This window comes from Lissotriton vulgaris, chromosome 2_1, assembly GCF_964263255.1.
Source record: "Lissotriton vulgaris chromosome 2_1, aLisVul1.2, whole genome shotgun sequence".
Taxonomy (NCBI): domain Eukaryota; kingdom Metazoa; phylum Chordata; class Amphibia; order Caudata; family Salamandridae; genus Lissotriton; species Lissotriton vulgaris.
The window spans coordinates 616,580,779-616,600,022 of NC_141687.1; the positions used below are offsets into that span (position 1 = coordinate 616,580,779).

Below are 19,244 nucleotides of genomic sequence, written 5' to 3' on the forward strand. Positions count from 1 at the left end.
CTAGCTTAGTGTTATTCTCTACAACCATTGGAACCATTTTAAGTTTGTTTGATTTTGGATGCTAATGTCTTGTATCAGGTTAGTGCTATGTGCAAATCACAATAGTAAACGGATGGATCTCTGTCCTATTTCCAAATTTACACCCATTTATTGATGCCATTATTAAATATGTTTTATTTAACACGTTTTGTTATCATCTGTTGATTGTATGATAAACTATATTCACTGCAGTTCAATTCAGGGAGGTACTTATCAAAGAGAAGAAATAACAATGGCAGGACATCAACAATAAGTAAGGCTCCCGGTTTTCCGTTTATTTTTCATATAAATACAGACGGAAAAATATTTCTCCTTCGTCTGTATTTATAAATAGAAATAGAAACGGAAAAATACCTTTGCTGCCGTTTGCGAGGGAGCCTGTCCGAGTGCAGGATGGGGAGAGGTCTTATCAAATTTCTGCTGAGCCCATAACAAAGGTCGACATTAGGGGCCATCAGGCCTCCTTTTGTTTAAGTGTGCTGGCTAGGAGCTATTGGAGGGTGAGAGTGGTGAGGAGGAAGACGCAAACCTAGAAGCAATTGAGGCAAAACAAATGCACACAGCTTATCACCTCACAGGTAGTTAAGAGAGGCCTGCTTTTGACTTTGTTCAGTCCCTGGGCCTGGAGATTTGCATGCATTGTAGGAATGTTGGATGTTTTGATCTGTCCCAATATGTACACAAATAACAATTTAAATTCCACTATTTTGTTTTATTTCTTTTATAGCGCTATAGCCCTGCTCATTATAATGCAAAGCTTTGAGCGCTTTACATCATACATTGACAATAAATCATATGTGTGTAAACCAATGTATATGATGTGTTGCATAAGACAGTGAGGGTTCCATTAGAAGGACTGCAATTTATTAACTGCAAGTAACAAAATCATCTTTGAGTTAAAAGCAGTAACCCATTTACCATTCTACATAAATCTATCTAAACCTATAAGAACCAAGCATGCATTGCCTATTGAAATAAAGGTGACAGAATACTAGCTGCATCTTCTGTTTTTGCTGTTAACAAAATAAAATGTGGATAAATACAGATAAAATGATCAAAAAATAAATATGGATAAATACAGATGTAAGTGTTAAAAAAACAAATACCACGAATCCGTGAGCCCTAATAATAAGGATCTCTCAAGCACAATCCAAAACAGATAACAACGTGTTAAACTGAAAGATAAACTCTTAAAAGAATGAGCAAGTCTATGGAGGAAATAGGTGCTATATCTATGTCCCTAGCATTTTTACTTGGCCATTTAAAATATCCCAACCTACGAATGAACAGAAAACATTTCAGTGGAAATGTGGCGAGATCGATCGTTAATTTAATATTAACAGTATGTATTTCAGCACATTATTGTTTTCTTTTTGCTTTTTAAAATGGAGTCAGCAGTACTTTAGGTTGACCAGCACGGTCTGCTCTCCATTCATTTCTTAACTGCTTTCTTTCCAGGGCAGTGGCATTTCTCCTATTCTGTGCTAATGCTGGAAGCCTTCTTTGTGAAGATGAGCACATTTTTTCACAGCTCCATAGCCAGTGCTTAATTTGAGATAGCGGTTCCAGGTGGGGTCCACATGCACTCATTTTTGGGAACCAGCAATTTTTTTCCTCTCTAGAAATTTACTGAGAACAAGAGAGAAACACAACAATGTGGAAAGAAGGAGGAAGAGGAAGGCAGAAAAACCATCACAAATAACCCTGGGCAAAGCACTACGCTACGCTCGTGTAGTTTGCGAAGTTTGCGCTACTTCGCACTACACGAACTGCACGTAGCACAGTGCAAACACTCGTAGCATAGCGTAGTGCAGCGGTCATTTTTTGCTTCCTCGCGGTCCTCAACGTCAAGTTGGCGACCGTGAGCAAGCAAAATGACATCCCGGCAAGACTTTTTCCTGGTTTGCGATCAGCAACATCAAGTTGCCGATCGCAAACGTGGAAAAGAAACCTACCGGCGAGATTCTCAACGCGGAGAGGTCAGGTTTCTCATTGCGAGTGGTCACGTATGCTTGCGACCGTTCGCGATGAGAAACTACCAGTCCGCTTTGATAAAGCTGCAGCTCGAGTAAAAATGTACTCGAGCGGCAGAAAACTACAGCTCGCACTGTGCAAGATGCCGTTTTCAATGATTGCACAGTGCCGGATGCTTGTCCGCACTGTGCAATCATTGAAAACGGCATCTTGCACAGTGCGAACAGGTTACCACGCAGTTCGCGTAGTGCTACGCTTAGCTCGCGAAGTGCACTTCGCGTAGCGCTACTTCGCAAACTATGCCTAGCCCTAAAAAGAGAGAAAGCAGGAGTGAAATAAAGGGCCAGGGAGTGTCTAGCAGAGGGTTATAGAGGCCTTGGGTGGATTTAAGACTACATAGCCTTGGTATTCGTCCTGCCAATCTCTGGCTTCTGAGCACACTTTTGAGTACCCGCACTCGTTCTTTTACAAACTAAACACTGTCCATATCCATTGTTAAAAATGCTCAGTAAAAGGAGCTCTTAATTCAGAAAAAATACAATAATGACAACTACTGTGGCTACAGTGAGTTGGCATGTTTTATTCAGAAAGGTGTGCTTTGTGTTCAGGTGTGCTTTGTATCCCCCTACACATTAGGATGCGAATTGACAACTTGACATGGCTCTTGCGTCCCTAAAGAGTGTGAACGAGATGCAGAAAAGTCATGGCCACCTCTAGTCTGATCTCTTTTTATGAACTGTTGGGACCGTGAGAGGAGTATACCAGGATGCAGTAACAGTGCAAATATTTTCATTGCTGGCCTACTGACCATACAATTAAACAAGCATTTCTAAAGCCAGTAGGTCTCTCTTTTTATTAGGGCAAGTGTTTAGTAATAGTTGGACGACTTTGTGTGTGTTGCCACAGTTGTCCTGGGAATAAAATACTTTAATGAAACAACATCTTGCTCTTCAAAATATGGAAGCTCTTTTGCTGAAGAGCCTGCTTTAATAGAGTTAATCTGTGCCTTCAAAAAAGAGTGTTATGAAAAGGAGTCAGAGGATGAAGTTTGCATTGTAACTGGTGCTGCTGAAAGGTGTTTACAGCACAATATTGCATTGTAGATCCTTTTGATAAAAAGGTTTGTATCCTTATTGTGTGTGCATGCATGTCTTTACTTTGTGAACAAAAAGCAGTTAATCTAACATTTTAACATAACAGCAAAAAATAAAAAAACAAACACGAGGGTGATTTGTGAATAGCACTGTGTCTTTATGAAATTGTAGGCAGAAAAACAAGGGTGACCCTGAAATCTCTAGGAATCTGGGGTATGATATAATAATCAAGGTACAATCTGCCTGTAGAAAAGCAGATTTTCTCTAGTTATCATCAATCACTGCTTTGGCGTTAATCGCCTCTGATCTACTCAATTATTAGCTAATCAAATAAAGAGGCAGGCGCTGGCAAACTGGAAAGCGATGAACAGGTTTATTTCTCCGGAGGAGAACACGTCAATTCGGACAAACGAAATGTCTTCTCGAGGTGCTCTAACTGTATCTCTGTGGCATAGCCTTTTATACACAATCTTGACTGTTTATTGGAGGGTAACACATTCCTGACAGTGGTTTATTACATCCCCGGAATCCCCGCTTCCAACTTGTTCCCACACATACCCAACAGCAAATGTCCCCCACCCCGGTCTCAGCAGGTGATTGTTATCGCGCAGCTGGGCATTCCGGCAGGGTCTGAAGTATGCAGAATCGGTCAGATCTAGGAGGGTTGTGTCATTGTTTAATTCCGACCCCTTTGATGGGGAGCGAGTTTCTACTGTACGGGGGTAATAAACTGTATCCGCTGGTTATTGCCTGGGACCGGATCGAACAGCCAGGAGCAGGGGAGGAGGTTATCGATGGGCCTGTTCATGCGAGGGGGATGAAAGGGCATAGGCGTTAGGCACGGGAAGTGGCTCCGGGGCTGGGTCGTGCTGTCAGTGATAGTAACAACACAACTACTAAACATCACACTCCTTTAAGTGTGGCAGTTAGGACGATTCCAGGCCCCCAAAGCTATAAGAAAGGCTTGGGTGGCAGGCAATAGTTGATTTTGATGTATATTCAATGAATTATTGGCTGTGTTGTGGTCATCTCTAAATTTATGGTAGAATCTCCCAAGCACCATTGTTGACAATTTAAGTGCTGGTGCCAAGCATCGAAAACCACTAGCTCAAATTAAGCACTGGCAGCCCTGCGTCAAAATGTAGTAAATGAGGCCCTCAGTATTTTGCGAAGAGAAGCCCATGAGGTAGAGTGACAGGAAACAAATACATTCTCATGGAGTGCTTAATATAAAAGTAGTTCTTTAAAAGTAAGCTGTGAAAGGATGTGTCAGCCATTTAAAAGGTTGGTAATGAGGCTAGTCTTGAGGGAAGAGGCGAACATAGGAAGTGGACGGAAACCCATTGATTAACACCTTGCATGCGGTCGCAATTCTGCGCCTGTGCGGCACTTTCATTGAGTGGGCGGGTTCATGACGGCCCCCAGCCGTCATCAGCACACGAGCACCGTGATGCATGACGGACTGGGGCCGTCATCAGCATGCAAGGGGTTAAGAAGCAAGTAAATGAGAGTGACAATAACGTAACCAATGGAAGCAAGGAAAGGCTCTGTGGCCATAAGTTCTTGGTATTTCCGACAAAAGGTATTTTACACCCAGAAATCTAAAAACTCTCTGTTAGGTGAAACACAAAGGCTACTCCCAGAATGGGTCAACACAACGTTCACTCTCTCTATAGTACTTCTTAGATTGTCTATTTTCTTTCAAGTCTCTCCTGAAGATACTGCTCACTTGATGGTCTCAGTGTAACTGCCCCAATTCTCAAAGTTCACAAAAGTTCTCCGCCCCTCCTGGTCTTTGCGCCCTTCCACAAAGTGCAGGAGAGTTCTTGTCCCTCTTCCTCCTCACAGTGTCTTCAAAGTTTGGGAGAGGCTTCCATCCTCCTCCTCATCCTCACACTGTCCGTCCAAGTTCAGGAGAGATCCTTGGCATCCTTCTTCCCCCCCCTTCCAGTCCATCAAAGGAACAGAATGTCCTCACACCTTCTCTGTGTTAAGGCACCCCCACATTTCAGGAGAGGTCTCAGCCTCCTACGGGTTCTCACACTGCACGTCTGACTGCAGAAGAATTGTTAGTTCTCCTCCACCTCACTGTTCCTCACAGGTCAGGAGGGCTCTTGGCCCACCAACTTCTCACTCTGTCCCGCAAAGGTCAGAGGAGTTCCCTGCCTCCTTCTTGTCCTCTCCCTGTCCCTCAAAATAAATGCAGAACGCTTATCCCTCTACCGCCTAAGCTGCCCCAGACACTTCAGAAGAGCCCAGGCCCCTTTCCTCTTTCTCGTACTGCTTTGCCAACTTCATCAGAGTTGTCAGTTCTCCTCATCCTCACTGTTATTTAAAGTTCTGTAGCATTCTCGAGTTTATCCCCATCTTTACTTTGTCCCTCAGAGTCCAGGGGGGGGTCTCGTTGCTCTGCTCTGCTTCTGAATCTGTTTCTACAGATTCAGAATGGATAGGCCGAAACTGGCAAATGTTAACCCCAACTTAGAAGAAAAGGATAATGAACACTGATACCACAACACATATAAAGGCGAGCTTACAACCCTGTGTGTACAGAATCATCTTCACTCTTAAAACACGGCTTTAAAGCCAACAAGTTATTTTCCAAAATAGTCTAGTCCCCTATGGGATCATTAAGCGTCTGTGGATAAAAGCCAGCCAGGGTTTATACAACAAAAAGTCCATTCTCAGCCCCCCTCGACCTCACACTGTTCCTTAAAGTTGAAAAGAGTTATTTTCTATCTTCTCACTCACCTTTTGCCCTTCTCTCTGTCACCGCCCTGCAGGTGGCTGAAGGAATGGCTTTCATCGAGCGCAAGAATTACATTCATCGCGACCTGAGAGCGGCCAACATTTTGGTGTCCGAGACCCTGAGCTGTAAGATCGCCGACTTTGGCCTGGCGCGTCTAATCAAGGACGATGAATACACCGCCAGGGAAGGTGAGTACATGGGATGGGAAGGCGAGTACACAGTGAGTGAAGGTAAGTACATGGCTAAGGAAGGTGAATACATGTGTTTGGAAGGCAAGTAGAAAATCATGGCCGGTGAGTCCATGGACATGGAAGTTGAATCCATGGTAGTCCAGGTGAGTACATTGTCTGGGAAGGAGAGTGCAAGGTCCTTGGGAGGCCACGTTTCATGGCTGCATACTCAGATGCCTTAGCGATATACTCTAATTCCCTTGCTGTGTCAGCACCTTCTTAGGCAATGCACTCAACTCCCATGGCTATGTTCCCAACTTCTTTACCCATGTATTCATCTCCTGACTTGTACTTGCTTTCAATGGTCGTGTACCCACCATCACCACCCAAGCACGGTGGATACGTGACCAGGGAAGGCGAGTTCACTCCTTGGGAAGGTGAGTACAGGGTCAGGGAATGTGAGTACATAGGGCAAGGCCTGCAAATTTAAAGCTAAAGAAGGGAAGGTCAGTGCACGTCCTGGGGAGGTGCCTTCAAGAGAGTAAAGGGCCAGGTACAGAGTTGTAGATTAGAACACCACGGACAGAAGGACGCTGGGCTATGGTGGCTCCATCTAGCAGAAAGGGGCTTCCTTTTGACACCACAGGCATCGCCTCACCCCAGAGGGCTCCCCAGCAGCAGGGAATAGGGCAAGGACAGGATCCGGCCCTAACGTGCTCCCCTGGGACACTGTTTGGTTTCGGTGGGCTTTGTTAGGGCGTTGTCTGATTGCATCCTTGTATCAACGACAGTGTAAGGTAAGAGGGTGACGGCAACGGTGGATGATGGGGTGGCACCGCTGTATGATCAAAAGATGAGGCAAGGGGATGAGAGACGGTCTTTTAAGTGTGTGGGAAGGAGACAGTAATGAGAGTGAGAGACAGCCTCTTCCTATTCAGCCTGGAGCAGAGGGAGACCAGCAGTGGAAGGGAGAGACGGTCTGTTCAGTGTGCATGTAGAGAGAAATCCTGAAAGGGCGAGACATGGAGAAGGGAGCCCTGGAGTGCAAGGGAGAGACAGCCCCTCATGGGTCAGGCCCACAGAAGAGAGCTGAGAAGGACCGGTATACTTTGCATCACTTAGTGCTGAGGATAAAATGATTTGTGCGGCATCAACCTCTTCTCTATCCCGACATTGTAAGTTTCTTGGTTAGACTGTAGAGTGTATAAAGTGTTAGTGCTTTAACGATGGTGCAGGTTGAGCTTGGAGAGACTGACGTTTTGTTTGATTAGAATTGGCATTATGTGTTCAGATACTCTTGTTGGTAATTCGAGGACGTTCAGGCTAGCTTTCAGAAGAGCTGTTCTCGTTGCATCTTGAGGCTTGGGTATGGTCATTTCATATTTCAGCTGTGATTTAATTCATGCTTGTACTTCCTGTATCGGATCTTCACCAGGTATAAAACTAGTAATTGATTTCAGTGGTGTCCATTTTCAGTCTGTAGTTTGTTTTCATCTCATGAATAAATGTCCAAGTAGTTCCCTTGCATGGTTTGTATACAGGATTTCTTTTGCATATAAATATATATATATAACTATATATATATATATATATATATATATATATATATATATATATATATATATATATATATATATATATATATATATATATATTATGTATATATATATATATTTTAGTTGTGCCCCGCAAGATGTTAGCCTCTGTTTCACCAGCTGTAATATTTAACCTTGTTCTGTTTGTTCAGAGGTACATTCTGAGGGAGTTTGCCCTTGGGTGGTGTTTACTTTCAAATGGCCGACAAAGCATAGAGAAAAACAGTTCTCTTTACCCTGTCCTACATCTCTAACAGTCGCCAGCATTAGGCGTGCTACACATGGTACCACACCAGATGTTTGTAAAGGTATTTTCTAAAATGTCAATAAAGATAGTCTTTAAAAGAGAGAAAACCAAGAGCTTTTTAGTTGGTGCATCAAAAATGCTACTCCAACCCAACTGTTCACAGAAATGTTTTAGACACAATGTTTTGATGGGGGCCAGGTTCTGCCAGTCCTCAGCAACGACAGTAAAAATACAATTGAATCTTGAAAGAGGTTCCCACAGGCCACTTATGTCTGCCACCATAGCAAAAAAATGAAATAAGGAAGGCTGGAGAGTGAAAGTTAGGATGTTACCTTAGTGTGTGTATGAAGAATGCATGGAGTACTTTCAGTAACTGCTGATCAATCAACACCCGTTCTAAATATTATTTTGGGTAGTTACGTTTTCTTACATTACTGCATAGTGATTGGCCAGTATACTACAAAAGAAGAAAGCAGAGGGCAGAGATCTCAACAGACATCCTTTGCATCACCCAGTCTAAAAATATGAATCTTGGTGGAACCAGGTAAGTGTTGTGCTCCATCAACTTCAGGGCAGGAAGATAATTAATGTCTCCTGGATGCACAGTATATGTAGTGTAATGTATAGGCTTAAGCAGATATTTCTATTAATACTGACCTTGAGCAACAGAAACAATCATCTCTGGTGCTTACTGAGATGTATTAAAACCCAACTTAACGGCACTCATTTCATCACTCTTGTACAAAAAAAGCATGTTTGATCCAGAGTCTTAAACTTGTGCCGTCCACATTACATGCTACTCTTGGCATCCTGTGCATAACTAGCAGCTGTTTTACCAGAACTAGTGACTAGAAGGTTACACCTAAATCTCCACAGTAAGCCACTGAATAACGATACACTTGGGCAGCACTAGACTGAAGTTGGGCAGCAAAAACTGACATTAACTTAATTAACAGCCTGGATTAACATCCCTTCTGTGGAAGAATGCAACATGAAGTTCAAAGATTTGAAAATTATTGAGGATAAACAACTCTTTTCAGTCTTCATAGGTTGATAAAATGAACACCACTGTGGTGAGTAATAAGACCTATTATTTACAGTGCTAAATCTCTGCAAAATTGAAGCACCAAGTGCTATATTAACAAGCCCAGTTTTGAAAGTGGAGCGTGCGCGAGCGAGCACCCGCCACGCCGAAAGGAAACAGATGTTTCCAATTAACGCGAGATGCGGCGGGGGAGGGGCTGCTGTATAGGAGGTGGTGCGTTACAAGACTAGAGCACAAGAAAGGTGATATGGGGCAGATGCCGATGTTCAGATAGATAAGCAGAGCATGCCTGAGTGGTGCGGCGCGCGATGTCGAGTGGTGCGATTGCGATATCGCCTCAGTACTGTGCAGGTCAACTTGCTCAATGTGTGGAGCACCTGTTGGCTGATGGGTGGCTTCGTAAGCGTGCGCCCACGCATATGCACGCAGGCTGTAGGCCAGCCATGGTAGCATTTTTTTAAGCCCTCACTAAAAGTCTCGCCAGACAAGCGCATGCGCTGGGTCAGGAGAGACCTAAAAACAGTTCTCTGCACCCAGTCCTACAACTGTAACAGTCGCCAGCATTAGGCATGCTACACTGTTGCTTTGCCTGATGACGTTGTTTGGATTGTAAGGCCTGTGCCATTATTCGCCGAATGGCTCCTTTAAAATGTTGCGCTTTGCAATCGCCGTAGTTTACGTGAGGTCTGAAATCCACGCTACATTTTCTGTATCGATAGGTGAGCGACATTTTCAAAGATTTGATGTGAATGTGTTGCTGTGAGTGGAAGTATATACAGAGAATATTAGATTACATTTTTTATAATTCAGTTATGCCCGTTTAACGGATTTTGGCTCAGAGCAGGTCTCGAGATTTCAGTGTCGTACAATTGAATAAGCATATTGAAGCTTGACTACAGCATAGTTGACTGAGGGATTTATAGTGAATAGTTTGGGATTTTTTAGAGAAAATTCCACTGCTGTTTTCGCTGGTATTATTAGTATCTTGAAGGCAGGGCCGGCGCTAGGCATGGGCAGCATGGGCAGCCGCCCAGGGCCTCGCGCTCAGGTGAGAGGCAGGGGGCCCCCCTGCTCCACCAGGGCCCCCTCCCCACACATTACAATACACATCGAGATGTTTGGTGTCCAACCGCGTGGTGGCATTCCTGGGGGTGCAGGGGTGGGGGGGATGGACAAACAGAGTGGGGAAGTCACAGCGGCAGGGCCATCAATTAGGGCTCAGAGTGTCAGGGGCGAGGCAACACCTCTCTTAAGTACCAGCATTTTGTTGCTAGGTGACAGAAGGCCCCTTTGTTTCCAGGACCAGCCTGACACAGGTTAGGAGCAGTGGGTGAGGGGAGGAGGGAGCAGCCGGAGAAACTGGTGCTGGGGCAGTGTTTTAAGAAAGGCCTTGTTCCTGCTTCAGGCCCAGGGGAGGGGGCCCCCTTTCCCTGGGCCTCGAAGCACTAGAGCAAGCTGCAAGGTCCAGGTGTGGGGCCCCCTTTCCCTGGGCCTCTAAGCACTATAGAAATCTGCAAGGTCAGGGTGTGGGGGCCCCCTTCCCAGTGCCTTGTAGCCACTACTCCCTCTTTCTTTTCCTTTCCTTTATTTGTTCCCCTGTGAAATGAATGCAAAAAAGAAACACTTTTTTGCTGGAAAGGTCATCTTTTTTGTGACATTTTTCACTTCCAAAGTGCAGCCTTGGGAAAGAGAGAAACAAAAAATTCAAACTGTAAAAAATAACTAAATCAAGACAGAGTGGGTCGAAAAGGGGCCAGATTGATTTTATTCACACCCAAATCACATTAGTGCCACTACACAGAGTTTACCAGAGAAGCACTACTTTTGTTTTCTTGTCTTTCTCTAAATAGCATTGTTTTCCCCAGGTGGGGAAGTGCACCATTTCTGGATGTACTGCAATACCTCCTTGATGGGCGGACTGGAAAATAAAGTGCATACCACTGCTCTGTATTCACAAATGTGGTCTTTTTAAACCATATTGCTTTTGTTTTGTAAGGATATATTCAATGGGCATTGAAGCAGGTCCGTTCCGGCCCTGTAGTCATGGCCTTAACTTTTCATGCAAAAGCACTCATTCATTTCTGAATAAGTGCTAAAGCGTCAAGGTAACCATGTTGTTCCTGCTTATATTTCTCATGCTTTAATTAATCTTACATTCCTTATGAGTGTTTGCTTTTTCCAGAATGTTGTCACTTTTTTTTTTAGGCAGCATATTGCTCTTGTCTAGTGCTTAATTTGAAATGAGTCGCCTCTAGGTGTTAGTAGCGGGGCACAATTGGGTTGTAGTTGAAGGCAGTGCGAGTTTCTCTCAGTGGGGTAGTATGGTGTTCAGTGGAGAGAGGATGTGGCACTATGGTCAGAGCTGCCGAATTTGAAACTGGGGAGACAGGTTCAGCCTTCATGACCAGTCCACCAGACCAATCTCCCTGAGGGAGCACATTTCTATGCTAGACCTTGCAAGGACCCACACAACCTTAGAAGCCCTGGTGTCTTAGCACTAGCAGGTGAACCCTAGCAGCGGCAAGTGTGGGTTAACCTTGAAGGCCTGTCTACCACAATCCCTATTGAAGCCCACTGCAAGTCTTTTGGGGAGGCCTTTGAAGCAGCACACCCTAGAGCAACAGTGACTCTGTCATTGAGGTCACAGGACCCTTGAGCAGGGAGGCTCTAGGGCGGAGCAAACGGTGAGATCGCATTGAGCGCTGACTTTGGGTCATGTTTGCGAATATATTATCTTTCTAAAAGCATTTGCTGCCTCCTTCCTGGTCTCCAGGAATTTTCGGCAACAACAAAAATGTCATCAAACTCCGGTGATCAATAATATACATCTTTGTGAGACCTGCACCTAGCTTTTCCATCTAATGAGTCAAATGTAATCCATTTAACAGTTTTAAAATATATGGACTTATTTCATTTGTATATTTATCTTTTTGTCCATGTTACTGATATCCATGTTAGGTCTCTTCAGGGATGCCAAATAAGATCAATAGTCCTGCGATGTCACTCTCTATGATGTCACTTCTTGTGATGTTACCAAGGGCGGCTCCTTCACTAGGGCAGATGAGCGACACCCCACTACTTTCTCGCAAAAGCAGAAACGCAAAATGCTAAAATGTCCATTTTATGTTTCTGCTTCTAGCACTGCGAGAAAGCAGAAGTGTTTCGTTGGGGGCGGGCGGGTCTGTTTTAGGGCAGGAGAGGATTGCCTTGCCAACTGCTAAGGGCGCTGACTGTTCGGCCAATCCAGTCATGCGCACTCTGGCCTTCCTCAATGTAGGCTGCAATGCAGCCTACATGGGGAAAATGGCCTCCCCATAGGCGCCTGACTGGTCGGCCTCCTGATCAATCACAACGCTGCCATTGCAGCAATATGATTGGCTTAGGGGAGGGGAGGGAGGCTGCCTGCTTCTTGTTCTCCACCCCCCTTCCGAACTCCTGCGAGATCCTCCACCCGCGAGTCATGCCGGCTGCGACTGGAATATATATGCAAATTAGAGGGGCCTCACATCTTCTCTTTCGCCCGGGGCCCCAGTAGTTCTAGGACAGGCCCTGCTTAAAGGGATACCTTATGTAATGTAACTAGTCCTTTTAGCGCTCTGACACCTTCGGGTAAAGTTCGAGCTATATAAAATCGCATTAAGAGAAAAAAAAAATTCAGAGGCACCGAAAATTGTAAGGTGGCTGCAGTCCAGTCAGTCAGTCATCGTATGTTCCAGTAGTTCGTCCTCACTTTTAAAAAAGTGTGTCCCTTACTCCTTCTTTCCTTAAATATCATTTTTTGGACTTTGGTGTGCTTGATTTTAGGCACCACGTAGTTCAGGAAGCACATTTCTATGATACCCTCGGACTTTTGTCATAAACCGTCATTTGTTGGTGACAGAAGTATTAAATGATCGGCATGTAATCGGCAGCCTTTGTAATACCTAGCCGAATTTCCAAAGTTATACTTTACTTATATAATATGTGACTATTAAGATTAGAGATAAAGCCGCGTACTGCATCCTTTTCAGAGACTCAATCTGTTTAGTTAGAACTTGACGGATGTCTTCTCGTGGGCTTAGGGTGCCATCTAGTGGCACGAAGATATACTACTGTGAAAATGTTGATTCAGATAATCTGGATAAAACGTCTAATGGGACTGAGTAATGTGACTTGTGAATAGGTGCAGTGCTGACATTATTAGCTCATGGAGCTATTTCTCATACAAGTATTGTGCAAATTCTGTTTGTGCCACTGGCCGGTCCTCTCAACAAGCGTGCTTACATCTATCAGCTGCGCAGGAGCATTATTTTCGTGTTTGAAAGCAGAACATTGATTTAAAAGGTTACAAGATTGATTTTGGGCTGGAGACGGGGATGATGTAGGAGAGGTTGAACTTTGGACACAGAAGAAGCACAGGTTGACCTTGGTAGGTGGCAATGGTTTGCAAAGGATCAGGGGCTCCGCTTGGCAACGTTTAGGTGCCTTGCTCTAATGGTCTCTGTCACGTTTTCCTCTTTTAGCGCTCCAAATATGACTTGTTCTCCTTGACGCGAGTCTCCATTTGGAAATCATTTTCTCTATCTTAGCGCTCTGTTCCTGTCGCTGTATATGACTCCCTCTCCACTGGTTCTGCTCACCCTCTCTACCCCTTTCTGCCTTTCAGCCTCACTCTTCCTCCATCCACCTGTGGGTGACTTGCTGCTTTTTTCCAATGGTCTGCCTCCTCTCCCTGACTGTGTATCTGTGTCTCACATCTGACAGTCCTGCCATTCTGTCTGTGCCCCACTCCCTGTTTATGCGCTTCCTGCCTTTGTCCATCTTGCTGGCTGTCATTCTGCTTTTCTGCCAGTCTCTAGCTGTCAAGTCCTATGTCTCTCTTAGCCTATCTCCCAACTTCGTTATATTTCTCTCTCTCTCTCTCTCTCTCTCTCTCTCTCTCTCTCTCTCTCTCTCTCTCTCTCTCTCTCCTTTTTTTTCGTCTTCCTCCATGTTTCTCTCTCCCTTCGGCTCCCTTTCCTTTGTGAGTGCTCTTTTCCCTCTCGTGAGCCTTAATGTCTCTTTTTTTCTCCATTACCAGGGGCCAAGTTTCCTATAAAATGGACCGCTCCGGAGGCAATTAACTACGGGACTTTCACCATCAAGTCTGACATCTGGTCCTTCGGCATCCTGCTGACAGAGATCGTGACATACGGACGGATTCCTTACCCAGGTCTTGGCAGACGCTTAGGGCTGCTTTTTAAATCTATAAATTGGTTCTGAGGCTCTGGCCTGGGGCCTGGTGCACCATTCCCACTCCCTGCCTCTCCTTTGTGCTGCCCTGTACTGGGGTGAGAAAAGGGCACATGGGAGCTCCAGGGCTCGATATGGGGAATACAGTGGTGAGGAGGACAAACGCATGTTAATATTGTAATTGTATTTATGTGGCGCTTACTACTCTTAACGAGGCGTTGAAGCGCTTTTCGGGAGAAGCAAACTACTCCAGAACCCAAAGGATTAGTGGTGAATTAGTGTAGGGAAACATACATTTGAGCAGTGGGCATGCACGTTTGTTAGTTTGATTGAATAGGAAAAAGGAGGGAAAGAGGAGAGAAGATTCTACATAGTGGTATTTGGGAGAATATTGTATTAGCCACGTCTCAGTTTGCAGATGATGGGGTAGTGTATGAGGGGTACAGCTCCTTCCCAGGTCTTGGGGAAGAGGTTGGGGTTTCCAGGGAACGGCATAAGGGCCACATTGTCATACAGGGGTAAAGAGATTAAGCATGTGCAGAGGTGGTTTTATCAAAGTACTCCAGGCATGTGTCGAGGTACAAAGAAGGCAGCTCAATCCCCCATGGAAGGGTCAGGTTATGGGCAAGACCAAATGACTCAGGAGGGCTCCATGTGTCACTACCATTTTAAATATCTGGAGGTTTTGCCTCACACACGCCTCTCTCTCAAACTAGGAAAACCTGCCCAATCACCAGTTTGTGGGATGCTTCCTTAGCCTTACACAGGGTTGTCTTTCTCTATTCCCAGCTCTCAGTAACCTCAAAGTTTAACACCACGAGACTGTCCTGAGGTTGATATTAATTGTTATTATAGAATGTGAACCGATTTACAAAGCAACCAGTTTACAGTCCAAACAATTAAATGTTTTATTCAAAACTAAGGGCTCACACTATGCAAAGTGTTAGAACAGTGGTCTCTAGTTGGCAGGGGTATGCACCCTATTCCAGGTAGGGACCACCGCTTCCGACAGGGTAGCTTGGCACACAGCAGGAAGGCGTAACTTAAGAGGCGATGTGTAAAGTATTTGTGCAGCGTAAACCGACAGTGACAAAGTAAAGGCACTCCTAAAAGGACACCACACCAGTTTTTATATAAGAGTAAAGGAATCTTTATCTAAAAGTATGCAAGATTCTGAAATATGATAAGAACATTTCACGTATAATGACAGGTTCCTAATATGCAATGTCTCTGTGGACATTGCCACCAATACCGGGTAGAAGCTGTCTCTTGGCGGGAGAGTAAATGTAAATGTACAGGAATTTATATAGCGCAAATCACCAACCGGTTTCTAAGCGCTTGCTTAGGGAAACCGTCCTGGTGTTCCCCTGTGCGAATACCCGGCAGGGTATCCGCAAGGTGAAAGCCAGGCATCCCGCCGCGAGGGTCCGTTATGGAGATTAAGCAAGCTATTGCCCAGAGTCGCAGAGTGTGAACCCGTGAATCGAGTAGGCACCGGAGCGAGAATTGTCGAGTCCATGGACATTTTAGGACTCAAGACCCCGCAGAGCCAGGAATTGAACCCTGGTCCCGGGCTGACCTCTGCTTCCAGGTCTGCCTCCTCTAACCAGTGAGCCACACTTCTCCAGTACTCAGAGTTATTTTTATTGTTATTGTTAATTTGGATTTGTAACGCGCCCAATCACCTGCAGGTCTCTAAGCGCTTGGAAATCGATGTTATTACAATAACTTGGCTCAACACCTCAGAGAGACACAGCTACCAGTTTACATTGCGCTCAGGGCTTTACCAAACAGCAATGTTTTCAATGATTTTCTGAACCGCAAAAGATTCACCTCCCTGCGAAGCCCCTCAGGCAGCTTATTCCATAGCTGGGGGGCCAAAACGGAGAAGGCTCTCCCTCCCTTGGTTACTAATTTGTAGTGGGGGCAGACCAGTAACTGGGAATCCAATGATCTAAGTGTTCTCTTTGGGTTATATACCTCCAGGCGGTCTTTAATGTAGGCAGAAGCATGGCCGTAAATCGCCTTGTGAGCTATACATAGACTCTTAAATTCAACCCTCTCTTTAACAGGGAGCCAATGAAGATTTTGTAGTGGAGGGGAGGCCTTCGTTCTTCTGGGTAATCCAAAGATCAATCGTGCGGCGTCATTCATCACGACCTGTACTCTGTTAGTCAGCATTTTTGGGAGGCCAAGATAAAGGGCATTCCCATAGTCAATCCGTGAGATGACGGTTGCTGCTACAATTGAGCGCATCATAGATTGAGAGAGTAAGGGGGCTAACTTTCTCAGTTGCCTGATGATATTCGTGCAGCTTCCGACAATGGAAGATATTTGGCTGCACATTGACAGATCACAGTCTAGTTTAATCCCCAAGCTCTTCACGTTCACACTTGGCTTTGGGGCTAGTCCAAGCTCTGCAGGCCAGTACAGATCACTCCACGGTGAGGTGGTAGATGGAATTACCAATACCTCGGTCTTATCCGGGTTGATCTTTAACAGGTTTTCCGTCATCCATCTTACGGTATACCTCAAGATGTTTTGGGCTTGAATTTGTGCTGCCCCTGTATTATCGACACTCAGCACAAGCTGAGTGTCATCAGCATAATTAAAGACTCTGCAGCCCATATCGGCCAAGGATGCAATCAGAGGTTGTAGGTAGAGATTGAACAGAAGTGGGGACAGTGCGGAGCCCTGTGGTACCCCGCTCTCTAAGGGCCCCACCTCTGAAATCGAGCCCCCCAGTTGTACCCTCTGTGTCCTTCCCAAAAGGAAGGATTGCAGCCATTTAAAGGCCAGGCCTCTGATCCCAAAGAGTACTGGGGCACCCATAACAAACAGTTCCCAAATGCAGTGGTATAGATGCTGTTCCCAGAAGTTGTGAGTATAAGGCACTTTGGGGGCGCAGTTCACAACATTTATGTCAAAGGAAAGTCTCAAGCAGGTTCGTGCCCACAATGCCCAGATCAAGAGGTTACGGAGGACGTGTCACTCATTGCTTTAACTGTAGCGGTAAAGCACGGGTCACCCTATTTCCCTTATTGGGCTGTTTGCAGTGTGTTCTTAGCAACAGGGTGACCAAAAAGGCGCAGAGCCAATAGCCCCCAGCAGTTAACATAGTCATCGCTGGCAGGCGTGTGATTAAGGGGCTGCCAAGCAGAAATTGGCTCAGTCTCCAGTCTACGTCACTCAAGGTGGGAGATGTAACCCTTGTCCCTCGGTGCAGCCGATCCCTAGAAGCTGGTGTGCAAACCGCCCTTCCCTCCCCAGGCAACTCTACACCCTCGTGGATCCTGGACTTCAGCCGCGCGTTACCTGAGGTGTTCAGATTCCTGGTCCGCTCCTGTCTCCTCCCGGACTCTCGGTAGCTTCCCTGATGGCCTGCGCTGAGAGAGAGAGAGAGGGAGAGCGCGCCTCACTCTCTTCCGGACGCAGATTTGCAATGCTGGGGAAGATCCCAGTCACTGGGGAACTCCTCTGCCCGCACCAATCCCAGCGCGGCTCCCCTGATGTCGCGGGGCCAAGCCTGCGCTTCTATTCTCCAGGCTCCCAGGCGGCGGCGGTGATCTCTGGCCCCGGCGATTCTACTGCCACAACGCTTCCCTTCCTCAGCGCCTCCCGGCCACGGCGCCTCTTTACTGCAGCGCTTCCCAGGGCATTCAGGTCCCGGGCGGCAGCGGTGATTCCTGGGCAGTGCCGGTTGCAGTTGGGCTACCCAGGCCGGCAGCAGGGATTTTGGCCCAGAGCGCTTCTCTCCCCACAGTGCCTGCAGTCTACAGCTTGTCCAGAAGCCCAGACGGTGGCGGTGAGTCCTTGGGCACACAGCGCTTCCCTACCACAGCGCTTTACAGTACCGTCAGGGTCCTCAAGCAGCGGCAGTGATTTAGGGGTGGGGGTAGTCTCCCACACCCAGTGCTGCAGAGGCAGTTCAGGCAGTAAGGAAACTCAGCGATCCTTATGAATCCCCCACCAGGCAGGGGGATAGACAGCCCTTACAGTCCTTGTGGCTTTTACAATCCCCACAGTGAACAGGGGATTAGTTAGCCTTTTGGTGGAGACACTCTGGTGATGTTAATCCTGGTTCCCCTCTGGCAGGGCAAGATCAGCATGCAGGCAGGGCAGCTCAGCTAACTTGGGGCAGCAGATCCTGAGAGCAGTCAGCCTCAGTAGTGTAGCAGTCCTCCCAGCACAGCAGGCTTCGCTCCAGCAGAGAGTCCCCAGGTCCAGTAGTGTAACAGGGAGGTGTGGCCAGAACCCTCCCTAATATACTCTAAAGTCAGTTTAAAGTGACCGGGAAGGGGGGGGGGGGGGGGTACTTTCTGGAAGAATCTAGGGGTTGGAAAACACTGGAAAAATCCAGGAGGCTCTGGGGTATTCCCTTTCCTACCTGTCTGTCAACCAGGGACAAAAGGCTACAGTAGCAAAAAGTCCCAGAACATGCAGGTTCCCAGTATGTAAATGAAGGGTAGGCCTCACTGCAGTAGCAGGGCCTGTAGCTGATACTCTAGGGTCATCACGATTTTAAAGGAGAGCACCTGCACCTCAGTACTATTTAGCAGTGGTAAGGGGCCCAGAGTCCTAATGTCCAACAAAAATATGGGCCCAGTGGGAGGCAAAGAGGGCAAAAAATGTAGGGGAGGGCTGACAGGTCTAACACAATGAAAATAAAAAGATGGAAGACAATAAATATTTATTAAAGTGGGGAATAAGACAGAACTTGCAGCACATTCTTTAAAATATATACAGCTACCCTGAAGTTTTTTCACAGTATCTTAATTTGAATAGCAACTATAAGCAGGAAAAGCCAAGGAGATAAAAAATGAACAAGTCTTAAAATTGGTTGCAAGTCCAGGCTGGTTGCGGTTGCCTGGTTCCTTTAACCTGGTTTCTTTAACCAGGGAGTTACCAACCGATCTTGGTACCTCCAAAAAGATGGTATCAAAAGGCACCAAGATGGTCGCATTTATTGAGGACAAAGCCACCCTAGCCAAGAGTGTGCACGGATGGCTGGTGCTGAAAGGCTACACAGTTCTCAAACCACAACAGTATCTCACAACGGGTCTCACACAAATAACAAAAAACAAGATCCTCAATATGCGCCTCGGTAAAATACCTATAAC

The 19,244-nt window shown here is 46.0% G+C and overlaps 1 protein-coding gene across 1 annotated transcript in view; it reads left to right on the forward strand.

Moving 5' to 3' along the window:
- The window catches only part of LCK (LCK proto-oncogene, Src family tyrosine kinase), a 329,952-nt gene that overhangs the window by 305,336 nt on the left and 5,372 nt on the right, over nucleotides 1–19,244 (forward strand). Inside the window, exons 11-12 of the mRNA XM_086955694.1 lie at nucleotides 5,891–6,044; nucleotides 13,973–14,104. Of these exons, the coding sequence (XP_086811820.1) occupies nucleotides 5,891–6,044; nucleotides 13,973–14,104 (286 nt within the window). The remainder of the gene's footprint in view (nucleotides 1–5,890; nucleotides 6,045–13,972; nucleotides 14,105–19,244) is intronic.